We start from the raw sequence: 13,813 nt of genomic DNA on the forward strand, positions 1-13,813 counted from the left end.
TTTTTTGCTCAAATTTTAGGGGGGTTAACATTCTCCTGAACTTTGCATTATTTAAGTTTGTATGACACGAAAATGTAAAATAGGGGTTTCACGGTATTGAATTCTGTGAAGGACAAGTCATTCAAGTAGTTTGAAGAACACACTGAGCAGTGCAAATGGCCTGTAACTTGAGGGGTCAACAAATGGCTTTCTGGGCTTGAGGCTTGCTAGTGTATGCTATCTTGAATTGTTGAGGCACTTCTTCAGTCTCGAGTATATCATTGTAGAATCTTTTCAGCTAAGTTCTACCATGTTTCCCAATATGTTTTATAAATTCAGAGAAGATGCCAACCTGTCCTCCTGCTTTCTTCATTTTCAGTGTTTTGAGAACTTTACCTCTCTCTTTCATCAAAGGGGCCTGATAAGGTGGTGGTATCATGAAGGTAGCTGTTGACTTCATTTAGTTCACCCTTTATCATTTCTTTGGTGGTTGAATCAGCAGAGACCTTCTCAGCTCTTCATTTGATGTGTAATGCTAGTTCTGATAGCATTAGCTTCGGTTGTTGTTTGCAAATGATGGTTGCAGTGCTATATTTCTCAGTAACATCCACCCCTTTCTACTTCAATGAATGAAATTTAAACTGGAAGTAAAGTGCATCTGTTTCCACTTTCCTACTTCATTTAGCTGTTCTAGTGTTCCTTTAGGTGTCTCAGCTTTTTCATTCTGTTGGTAATCTGCACACATCTTTTCTATTGCGTCATTCCAGCAAGGGACGTAATGTTTCCTGAGCCCTTTTGATACATAGCATTTGGCTGCCCCATTGACGACTCCCATAAATCTCGTATAGTTCTCCACTTTTCGGGCTGTCGAACGTAAGTTGCTATTGACCTCCTGAGCATTCCGATCCCAGTTATCTTTCCTGAAGTTCTAGCTTGCCTTGTTAATGGAATTCGTGATAGGTATCTGAAACACTCCAATGATTATTGTAGGGTGGTATTCGCTCATTGGAAAGCTTTTTACGACTTTCTTGTATGACTCAAAGGAGATGTGTTTTCATCAGTGGAGAGAAGCACTGATCAGGATAAGAGCTTTTCTCCTTTTATCTATTCTGCTAGTTTCTCTCCATTATCATCACTGTCTTTATAACCCCAGGTTGTGTGATAGCTGTTGAAATCATCTAAGTATATACATGGCTGAGGTACAGGGGGTAAGACTGGAGGGGGCCACTGGACTTTCAATTGTTCGTACACTGAAACAACAGTTAAGCTCATTAGCTCCACATTGATTACTTCAATGCCAATTATCTCCTGGAAACTCACTCCCTTAATATGAAAGCTGCTATTTCTTACATATGATAGAGCCATATACTGATGATGGCAGGTATCCTATCATTTTGTATCCTATGGGATTCTTGGAGAGCTAAGATACTGTTGTTAAGAACAATGGCTAGTTTGCTTAGGAACTCGCATTTCACTTTCGATAATCACTCTATATTTATCTGTAAAATATGGATACTTGGTCCAAAATTTTTCGACATATTTGTTAGTAGACTGTTGTTAAACAATTGCTAGATGGTGTGGGCATGGCGAAGAAGCAAGTTTATTTCTTTCTTTTGAGGGTCTTGAAGGTGCCCTGCATAACTAGGTCAACAAGGCACAGTGCAGTTTTATGGTGAAAATAGTGCTTTGTGATCTGAGAAAGCATTAAGAAAAGCTATGGGCAGGAAGCAGTCTGTGAAATGCCCCTACTCTCTCCAAATCAGTGAAAATTTTGTGAACATATATACTTTTGTTAGATGTGTAGCCCTTGGCAAATGACAATTGAAACTGAGACTAACCCAAACATTTTAGATTGGAAGCAAAGTGCCAGAATCAAACTAATGAATGAATGTTACTTTGGCAGAAGCAATGTCAAATGTATCTTGTGAGACACCTGAAGAATGATCTCGTATAACTTGTAGGTCATCTACCTGTTTGAGGAAATGAAATGGTATCCCAGTTTTTTAAAAACAGTGAGCTCCATGGCAACATTTAGGATAAAGCCCAATGTGTAAGTCAGACAAATGAGAGGCTGCATCAGTGCTAAATCAAACATTTATCATGGACAAGTTGAACAAATTCATCCACATATGTAAAACATGGAACGTTTCAAGAGTAAATGATATCCTTAAACAAATTTGGACATTTTGGGCCTAAAGTGAAACATTTGAGTTTAAATTATTCAGAACATGTGTCGAAACATGCCAACTGCCCAGCACTTGGAGGAAGATGAAAGTGCTTGCTATTCTGAAACCAAGCAGAGAAGCTAATGATGATGGAACATTTAGTGGTATATTTTTCCATAGAGATTCTGACATTAGGCTGACTGACAGCTATGATAAACTTCTCCTTGTCCTATAGCTGACTGGTTTCTGCAATGAAAGAAATACATTGTATCATTTTCAAATAAAATGAAAACGGGCAACAGGCATGGCATTTGTAAACTTTTCAACTGTGTATTACTCTTTCCACAATAAACTGATAATTCTGTTATAACAGCTACTTCATTTCTCGTGAGAAGTGAAGTAGCAATTATAACAAAAGTAAAGAAATTACTACAATCAGTGTGTATCTTCCATACTTTTATTTAATGTTTACCTAGTGATGATCAAACAAAGGAACATGTTCAAGTAGGTAACACCTTTCTCAAAACAATTTAAAGCTTTTCTCAATACTACATAGCAAATCAATGGTACCTAAACCTCCAAAAAATGATGGTATCTGCTTTACACACTTACTGCAGGCAAATCTCGAGTAAGTTTACAGTCTCGCAGAAATATCCATTATTGGAGCACGATCCTAGTCCCAACTACAGTATTTGGGACCAGGACTCCAATATGACTTTGACAAGTCAGAGGTTAATGGCAGGCCCATTGTACTATAATGGTTAACAAAACACATCTTGGCAAATTAAAACATCAATTGGGAAATTTACTGCCTTAACAATTTGCTTGTTCTGTGGATAAAGCTAGTCAGGTGTATGAATTTGCACTGACAAGAAAGTAGTCTCAGCCCCTAGTGAAAGCTGGAGAGTGGTAACTGTGTGCCTTAGACCAATCACAGCAGGAAGTTTTATTACTTTATTGATAAAATTCTTCATACCGTCATTTGATTCCACTATAAGTAGAGCTTGCTGCTAGATACTGAGAAAAATTGGGTCCATAAGTTGAGTTCCAACTGATGCTTTTACTATAAATGGAAATTTATACAACTGGTATTTGCTCAGTGTCCTCAGAATGGGTGAGCATAATGAAACACAGCTATTCACATGTACTCTTTCTTGATGCTGTGGGAAATGCAACAGGGAATATATTATTTTTGCAGCCCAGTGGAGAGGATGGGGGCCCATTTCTGAGATTTCATCTGTTTAGTGCTTTGGTAATGTGTTACTTTTATTCCATCTTCAGTGATATATTCATTTTAGATTTGCATGGTACATAAAAACGATGAAGATCAGTTGTACCACATGGCTTTGGAACAAGGAACAGGAGAGGAGAAAGAATGGTACAACTTGCTCAAGAACATGAACTGAAAATAACCAACACCTTCTTCAGGAAAAATCATAACCTAAGATGGACTTGGTGCTAGAAATCAAAACTTAAGATGGAGTTGGCGCCCACCAGATGGCAAGACAAAGAACAAAATAGATTACATTCTAATGTACAAACAAAACATAATAAACAACATCCACATAACCTCACAATTAAAATTTAGCGCAGACCAATAGAATGGTGTGGACAAATATAAAATTTCCAAAGAAACGCAGGAAAAGCAGGCAAACCAGAAATAGAAAAGCTGAACAGAGACAAATTTAAACAAGAACTACACAAGCAACTACAACAAGCAAATATCAATAGAAAACAGAACACTCAAGAAATGTATAACGCACTAGAAAAATGCATATACGAAGCCCACTAGGACACTAGTAAAGATGAGCAAATGAAGAAAAGTCAAAGCAAATTAAGTCAGAGTAGCATACAGCTAATTAACCACAGATCGACAGTGATAATAGGTACATATATTTCAGACGGGAATAAAGAAGAATACCCAAAACTAGACAAAATAACAAAAAGGGAAATATGGAAAGATAGATATCCACAAGGATCGATCAGCAACAACGAGACAAATACTAGAACAAACAAACAAATTAATTAGAAAAGCAAGGATAAGTGCTCAGGGCTGGAAACAATGGATACTAGGAACGGAGAATCAGGCGGGATAACATATAAACACAAGAGAGGATATAATCAAATCAGCAGTGGAATTTTATAAAGCAATATACACAAGTTCTCTGCCAAACAGAGCGACAGACTAAAACACTGTCAATCCAGACCCAGACACCACTGAAACCATACCCACTATAATACACAGTGAGATTAGAATAACTGTCACTGAATTGAAAAATGGAAAGTCACCTGGAGAAGACAACATACACAATGAGCTCTTAAAGAAGCCCAAGATCTCCTAACACCAATCATCATGGAAGTGTTCAACAAAATCATACAAACTGAAGACCTTTCCGATCAGTAGGAAAAAGTAAGATTATAGTTTTGCACAAAAAGGTGACGTGAACAATTATAGACCCATAAGCCTGATGTCTAACCTATATAAATTGTTCACAAAAATACTAACAAGGCAACTGACAAAAACACTACACGAGAGCCAGCCCTCAGAACAAGCAGGATTCCACAAAGGATTTAGCACAGTGGACCACATTCAAACCATTAATCAGATAACGGGAAAATTGGAAGATCGCCATCTCAAAATAAACCTTGCTTTTGTTGATACAGCAAAGCATTTGATACCATCAAACACCCAAACATACTTCAGGCACTAAGAAATCAAGGAGTAGAAGCAAAATACCTCCAATTACTACGAAACATTCAAAACCACAGCTTTGCTAGAGTTAAAACCAAAAAGACAGGCCAACCTTTCCACATGGAAAGAAGAGTTAGACAAGGGGATCCCATCTCCCCAAAACTATTTACCTGCATACTGGAGAATATATTCAGGAAACTAAAGTGGGATAAGAAAGACAGAATATGCCACAACGGCAAGAGACTAACAAATTTGAGGTTTGCTGACAACATAGTCCTCTTCCCCAAAACTGCAAGGGAATTGCAATCAATGCTCCAGGGGCTTAAAACACAAAGTAAGATGGCAGGACTCTCAATGAACAAATCTAAAAGTCAAGTAATGACAAATGGATTAGAAAACCCAATATATCTTGAAGAAACGGAACTAATGTATTCATCACAATACATATACCAAGGCCAAATAATTTCATTTATCAACAAAATGGGAAAAAGAAATAAAACAAATAGTTTCCTTAGCTTGGAAATCTTTCTGGACCTTAAAAATTAATATTGCCTTGAATAGGAGGCTCAAAATGGAGGCACTTGAAAGCTGCGTTTTTCCAGTGTTATTAGATGGATGTCAGACATGAGCTCTCAAAGCCAAAGAGAGAAGCACTGTACAGATGTGCCAAAGGAAAATGCAGAGGAAGATCCTAGACACCTCTCTGAAGTACAGAATAGCAACCATATCAATAGACAAGATGTCAGCAACAATAGACATAGCAGAACAGGCTGTGAAGATCAGATGGAAATGGAGTGGCCATGTGATGAGGTTGCAAGACGACAGATGACATGAGCTACCATATGGGACCCATGTCAGCAAGAGACTCCCAGGAAGACAAAGACACAAATGGTCAGATTTACTCAGAAAACAAGCAGGTATACAGTGGACCAGCATGGTAAAAAATAGAAAGGAGTGGAAAGAACTAGAACAAAGTGATAGTGTAATTCCATGTGTTGTGTGCATTAAAAGCATTACCCTCTTAAGCGGACTAGCTCACCACAAGTGTTTTTAAAAGCAGCTACCCCTACTTTTAAGAGGCCTTTACCCTTAATGAGACAACACAGGCTATTTTCATTCATTCATTCATTCGTGATACTCTTGGTATGTGTGATATCACAGTTACCAAAATGAAAGATTAGCATCATTGTCTGTTACGGTTTCTAAATCTCTGTGGCTTGACTGGTATTGCATAAATATGTTTGAAAAATTAAGAACATTTTTACCATTTAAAAATTGCTAATAAGGGCGCTTCCCCTTGGTAACATTGTTAATCATAATAATTTTGCATAATTATGATCAGTGTGCTGAATTATACATCTGGCTGCCTGAACCATAAGATTTAATTTTCAGGCTAGTCACCATCTAGTCCTCATTAGTGAGCCAGTCTAGTTAGGTCTTCAAAGAGAGCTAGATGTTGAAAAAAATACTAACATTAAAGAAATACATGTTCAAACTGATTTCTCTGAAGTCTAATTAGGAAAAAACTAGCAATGTTTTTTAACCCTACCACTCCTACAGACATGCTTTGTGCATTCTGTGCAGTGTGTGGCTTTGATGAGGCTGAACTGGTCACCAAATGCTGCTACCTATGCTGAGAGATGGCATTGAGTGGAAATACTGTTCCCCTACTCCTTAAGTGCGTATTATATTTCATTTTTGTTCGCCATTCTACCTCGGAAATGTTTAGAGCTGTATTGGTGTTGTATCCTGTGTTTATTTTTAAATAATTCTCTTCATAGCTTCAGATAACATATTAGAATGGGAAGGATTTTTATAACTTAATTATAATTAAAATATAAGTTGAAACTAACAAATTTTCAAGAGATAGGTGCAATTAGAACCACAGTGAACTTTAATTCTTTTTTTTGTTTCATGATTATTTTGTGAACTCTTCTTTCTATCATTAAATTTAGTCTCTACTTGAAAAGAGTACATCTCATTTGTTTCTTTTGCAGACACAAAAAAAAGACATACATATGACGTATTCAACCACAGTTCACACACATTCTGTTCACTGTCATTTTGATGATTGTTACTATTTAATAATGTGTAACTTTGTAGATTATTTCCACATCACCACCCAAGATGTCGCCACCTAAAGCTGAAAATCAGATCCGCGCAAAAAATCCAAATGTTGCTCCTGAATGTGACCCAAGAAGTGATCTCCTCAAAGCTATTAGAGATGGTGAGTATAGTTACTGACAGGTATGAGTTTAATTATTGACAGTTTTGTTTGTTTGGTAATCACACATATTTGTTACTGCACTGGAAAATTTCTTTACTAGTGCTTCAAGAGAACCATCTCATTCATTCATTATGTTTTGTTTTTGGATAGAATTCATAAAAAAAGCATATTGTACTGGAAAAAGAAACCCCAAAATAAAACGGTGGATAATCCAGGGTGGACTGTAACAATATTATGAAAATGATAGTTGCTACACTCTCTCTCTCTCTCTCTCTCTCTCTCTCTCTCTCTCTCTCTCTCTCTCTCTTTAATCGAAAGTGTTTGACTGGATGAGAAAAAAGTTCTTCCTGGTGTCACATGATCAACTTCATTTTAAGAGTTGATTTTTTGACTGATGTTGCCATTGATAGAGGACCAGATAAAATTTAGTCTTATACAAGTAGTATACACTTTGAAGTTATGTATAAGATACGAGATTGAAATTTTCACTCTACAGCGGAGTGTGCGCTGATATGAAACTTCCTGGCAGATTAAAACTGTGTGCCAGATCGAGACTCGAACTCGGGACCTTTGCCTGTCGCGGGTAAGTGCTCTACCAACTGAGCTATCCAAGCACAACTGGCAGAAGTAAAGCTGTGAGGACGAGGCATGGGTCATGCTTGGGTAGCTCAGTTGGTAGAGCACTTCCCTGCGGAAAGCAAAGGTCCTGAGTTAGAGTCTCAGTCTGGCACACAGTCTTAATCTGGCAGGAAGTTTCAAGATACTAGATGTTATAAAATTAGGTAACGTCAGGAACGTTTTCATAAGATGAAATTCTGGTACCATCAGTGCACACAGAAAATAATAAAAAACAATCCTAGCTCCCAGACCTATTAGTCCTTTCATTTCTAACCTTATGCAACGTATCCCTTTTCTTCCATAAGAAAGGGACTGATAGTCCTCAGACTGGAAATTTGCTGCCTTATGGCAAATAATCATCATCATGTTTTCTGCTATATTAGCAGGTCCTTTGTGCCTCCATTTTCTGCGATCCATTGCTTCCTTCTTAAGGCTGCTGTATGTTGTACTGTCCATCACGTTATCCAGTATCTGAAATATCTTCCTTCCCTTCTACATAACCTTCTAAAACCTTTGTCATCATTCTTTCTTAATATATGCCCAATCCAATTTCTTTTTTATTACATCTAGTAACTGCCTTTTCTCTCCCACTCTTCTCAGTACCTTTCCATTTTTTACTCTGTCCATCCAACTTATTCTTTCCATCCTCCACCATTTTGACATCTCGAAAGCATCCACTCTTTCTTCCTCAAAATCCATGTTTCAGCACCATATAGAACAAAACTCCATACAACATTTTATGAGTCTCTTCCTGAGTTCTCTGTCCAGACTGCTGCAGAAAATTCTCCTTTTCTTATAAAATGCATCTTTTGCCATTGCTATCCTTGTTTTAATTTCTGTGGTGCACTTCAAGTTGGTGTACATTCTGCTTCCAAGATAATTAAAATTTTGCACCTGTTCTAATATTTCTCCATTGAGCATAATTATTTCTTTATTCCTCATAGTGCCAATACTTTTGTTTTCTTTGTGTTAATTTTCATTCCATAACTTTTTCTGTTAGCTTCAATGTTGTCCACCAAATCCTGTAATTCTTTTTTCCCCTGTGGCTAGAAGGACCATGTCATCAGCAAACCTCAAACACCCTACTCTTCTTCCTCCAATTTCTACTCCTTTGTCATCTAATGAGCATTGGTCAGTCATTTTTCGCAAGTAGAGGTTGAAAAGGGTAGGTGATAAACAGCATCCTTGTCTTACTCCTTTTCCTAATCCAATCCAGTTTATACTTTCTCCTCTCACTTTAACTGAGGCTTTTTGGTTAAGATATAATGAGTTTACAAGTCTTCTGGTTTTCCAGTCCTCTCTCTTTTCCCTCATTATAGTCACCAGCTTGTCCCAAACCATATTGTCAAATGCATTTACTAGATCGATGAAGCACATATATATGTCTCTTCCTTTTTCAATAAACCTTTCTCTCAAGATTTGTAGGAGCCCTATTGCATCTCTGATGCTTATATTCCATCTCAAGCCAAACTGCTCCTCACCAAGATTCTCCTCCATTACTTTTTAAAGTCTCTTACTAATTATTCTTACCATCGCTTTGGCTGCATGTGAAATGAGGCCGATTGTCCTGTGTTCACTGCATTTCTTGGTTCCTTGTCATTTCAGTAATGGAATCATTACTGTTGTCAGAAAGTCCTCAGGCCATTCACCACTGTCAAATATATTTTGTTACATAATCTCAATATTTCTTTTATTCCGTCTTGATTCAAGCATTTTAATATTTTCCCGGTATCGTGTTTGTACCTACCACTTTGCCATTTTTCATTGCAGTTATGCCAGATTTTTCTTCTTCCATTATGATGGTTGTTGCTTTTTCGTCATCACTTACACTGATGAGTGATTAAAGTTCCACAGTTTCTGGTTTGAAGTCTTTGTCATATAGCTCTTCTAAAGATTCTTCCCATCTCTAGAGGCCATCATCACGATCTTTGTACACTACCTCTTTGTCTTTACTCAAAATTTCCATAGTGGCACTTCCTGCTCTATTTGATCCCTTGTCATAGTCTTTACTCTGTTGTATAGTAACTAATATCTTCCCTTCCTGTCCAGTTCTTCAATTGTGTCACATTCCTCTTTCAGCCATTTCTTCCTAGTCTGCTCTGTTTCTCTTCGCAGTTCATTATTTAACCTTTGATGCATCTTTCTTGCATCTTCAGTGTTCTTGTGTTTAAATTTTCTTCTCTCCTACATTTTCGAAATAATTTCTTGTGTGACCCATGGTTTTTTGCTCTTTTCCCTTCACACGTCCTATATTTTGTTGTCCTGTTTTAATGATTCTTTTTTCAGCAGATTCCAGTACTCATTGGCATTATCTGATGGTTTTTTGTCTTGTAATGTGTTTAGAAACTCGAGTGACAGCATCTCTGTAATTTGTTCTTTGTTGGGTCTTATCTTCTCTAGATCCCATTTCTTCACCATGGTCGCCTTCTTCAGTTTTTATGGCAAGTACTGGCCAGCTATTCTCACACCTTGTATTGTTATAGTTTAACTTGTGCTGGATTTTGACCAGCTTCTTAAAATACTTGTCATTGTCTGTATGTGTCTACAACTGTAAATTTGCACTTCACTCTTCAATTACAGGCTTCCTATCATACTATTCAGAATTAAAATGATCTTTAGTCATGATGAGCAACTGTTTTCAGAGTTGTCCAGAAACATTTTCTCCCCAGCACATGACACAATATGTTGTGATTCCACAATCTTTTGACCTCTTTGCTTTGTACTTTAGTGTACTCACCCACTTGTTCACAAAGGATTAATGTACTAGTGAAAGATATGTCCCATATGAAGAAATATTAAGGAAGAAGTTATTGTATTTTGTATTAGGAGACTGGTATTCAGATACTGATAACCTGTTGCAGTAATTACATATTACATTCTGTGTAAGACGTGATATGTTAGAGTTTGGACTGCCTTAACACTTATTTGAATTTATGCTAATTTTTTCAGGGATCAAATTGCGCAAAGTGGAGAAAATTGAACAGAAGGAGGTAGAGCGGGTCAATGCTCTCCATGATGTAGCATCGATCCTTGCACGGCGAGTTGCTGTAGAATTTTCGGACTCTGACTCTGCGTCAGAGAGTGAATATGACAGCGAGGGTTGGGGTGATCAAGAGACGAGTGCGTGACATCGGCGGACTGACAGTGGTCAGTCTTACCGCCAGGAGGATCCACCACAGGTGCCACCTCCTCCTTCACCCGCTGAAACGGCTCCAGCAGTCACCGACAAGTGATATCACCATGTGGTACAGAGGCCAGCACTCTGTGGAGTGTAATAGCTTGGCTGACTGCGCTCTTTTGAAGAATGTACAAGTAAAATTTGCTGAAGATTTCTCAAGAGCCTGTACTAATATTCTGAAGATCATCAATTTTATGAGGAACTGAATATTTTACAAATTTTCAGGTTTATGATAAACTGGCAGGTGCACAATTAAAAATTCAAAATAAACTGCTTAGTCTTGAAAATACAAAGTTTCTTCATTGGATGTAGAGAATCGGGTCCTCCCTATTAATTTAAAAAATAAAATAACCAAAAGAGTCATTGTGTTCACTTTTGTTTGTTCATCAAATAAAGAGAAATAAATAAATGACCATCATAATTGTGATAACAAGTGAAACAGATTGACATGAAATGTTAAAGACTGCTTCAGCTCCTTTCTTCATTGAATCCATATTGAGTGCTGGATTAATGCTTGTGTAGTTCCTAACAGTAAGAAAAATATTCAGGAATAAATGAACAGTCAATGTATGATCTATCATAGTTCAACCCAACACGGTTCATTTGGATAAATAATTTATGCAAGTGCGGGTTTTAGTTCACTCCCCAGAGCTGAATAGTGATATTCACAAACTGGAAAGGCATCCAAGACATTTAGCAAAGAACGGTGACATTTGAAAACTGAAAACACAATGTTTTCTCTTGTCACAATCTCCAGTGGCTGTACAGCATTGTTCTTGGTCGATGATGCATGGATTGTAGAGCCACTGATTATTAGCAGTACCATTGCATATATCCATTTGCTCAGAACAGGATGTTTAGTATATTTCCTTAAATATCATAGAAATATACTAATGTGCATTGCTTTCTAACATCTGTGAAGGAAATGTAGTTGAGTATGTACATTATGTGGTGCTAACCGCCCAGTAAGCACAATACTTTGCCTTTTTATTTAATGGAAAAATTGTACATGTTGACTCTAAAGGTGCAAAATTGTTTCTAAAGCTTAGTGATAACTATCAAAGAAATGGAACCATTCGCTTGTTCAGCTTTCTACATGTGTATGAGAGCAGCCTAGTGCAGCATCAGATGTGATGGACTGTGCTGAAAGGAACTCCATTTCAACACCCACAGTGGAGTAGTCCTACTACACAAAGTTCTACACTGTTGTATTGAAATATGCAATTAAACCATGTGAATAACAAAAAAACATGGATCACTCAGAACAGCTGTAGCAAAGTAAAATGCTGTTTCTGAATACCACATATGTGCTGTGATTTTTAGTTTGTATTTGTAGGTTTATTGTGGTTATAGAAACCAACAAAGGTTGGATGTAGGTGTTAATTTTGTTCCTTTCTCATAGACCATCACTGCCAGGCAGTGCTGCATTTTACAGTTGATAAAAGAAAGGTGGATGTTGTATCCACTATCCTGTATTTACTTCCTTTGTACAGTGTTCAGATTTTGTTTGTAATTTCCAAGGAATTTAATTCATAAGAAGTTAACAGTGCTATTAATACTGTAATATTAAAATAGGTATAGTAATATTTTTCCTGACTTTCGTTAGATTTTATCTGCTACATAAAACAGTTGTAATGAAATATGCTATATACTTATATTAATACAAAATGCATGTATGAATAGTTGTGGATTGTGCTTTTCCTGAACTTTGTAATGATTGTAGTAGTAGACACTCTGTACAATGTAAAAAGACATTTTGAAGCATTATGTACATTATTAAGAAATGTAAGATGTGCTGATGTGTGTGTGTGTGTGTGTGTGTGTGTGTGTGTGTGTGTGTGTGTGTGTGTGTGTGGTTTTTGTGAAGTATTCCTGTTTGAGTGAACTGTAAGAATATACCATAAATGCTTTTTCTAAACAAAAAATTACTTTTGACTGGCTGATTCATGTTAGTAAAAGATTTGAACATTTGAGGTTTCTTTTTGGATATTAATTTGGTGTGAACTTACAAATAATGACACTTGTATTCATATTAGTCAATATGTGACAAAAATCTCTACTGCTTTCCTCAAAATAATTTATTTAATTGTAGGTTGTAGATATAATTCCAGCTGAATATATTTTTGACTTTCTGACCTAAGAAGAACTGGTCATACTCACTTCCTGATGCTCAGCCGTGCTGAAGTCTTTCTCATTATATATTGCTATCATCTGCTACAGAGATTGTTTATCTAGGTATTCTCAGGTGCTTAGTTACCATTTTTTTATATATACTATCTTGTTTCCCTTATTCGTATTATGCTTTTAACTCTTCCATCCAATGCATATGGATTTGTTCCAGTACCTGGTGAACTTGCCATCTTTTTAAAAATGTATCAGCCACGTCACATTGCAATAGTTTGGCAGTAAAATATAAAACTTCCATGTTATTAATTGTGATCTACTCGTTCAAGAGTTATGTCCTGTACTTATCTTCAGATTTGAAAAACAAATGTAAAAGACACATTCAGAATATTGCATGGTGTAATTGCAGTATTAGTGTGGCCACTGGTGCGTCTGTGCTTGGCAGTTGAATAAAAGTATTGAGATAATGTTTGTAACATACAGTTCTTTAATGGTGATGTTTATACATCTCGAGAATAATAAATATTCTTTACTGATACAGTAGTTTTCATTTGCTTCTTTTTTTCCCACAATTTATGACCACAGTTACAGGTTCAGGAAGTAATTCATTTCTGTAATGCACATTTACCTTTATATGCTGACAACTTTGTAAGGGCCTAATTGCTCTGTTTTAAGTTGTGAATAGTATGGAATTCAGAATATTTGTGTGCACTGCCAACATAACTTCTGTGTTGTTATTAGGGTGAATAGTATATTTCATAAAAACATGTTGCATAGAACACAGTTCCAAGATTACAATTCAAATAATTTTTTCACTTTCAGATTTGACA

The 13,813-nt window shown here is 36.7% G+C and overlaps 1 protein-coding gene across 3 annotated transcripts in view; it reads left to right on the forward strand.

The window, feature by feature from the left end:
* Positions 1–13,521, forward strand: part of LOC126334949 (wiskott-Aldrich syndrome protein family member 3) — a 254,690-nt gene extending 241,169 nt beyond the window's left edge. For all 3 annotated transcript variants that reach the window (XM_049997692.1, XM_049997693.1, XM_049997695.1), the window contains exons 10-11: positions 6,940–7,063; positions 10,631–13,521. In XM_049997692.1, coding sequence (XP_049853649.1) covers positions 6,940–7,063; positions 10,631–10,809 — 303 coding nt within the window. In that variant the 3' untranslated portion in view covers positions 10,810–13,521. The remainder of the gene's footprint in view (positions 1–6,939; positions 7,064–10,630) is intronic.
* The last annotated feature ends 292 nt before the right edge of the window (positions 13,522–13,813 follow it).

The sequence above is a fragment of the Schistocerca gregaria genome, chromosome 2, assembly GCF_023897955.1.
Source record: "Schistocerca gregaria isolate iqSchGreg1 chromosome 2, iqSchGreg1.2, whole genome shotgun sequence".
Lineage (NCBI taxonomy): Eukaryota > Metazoa > Arthropoda > Insecta > Orthoptera > Acrididae > Schistocerca > Schistocerca gregaria.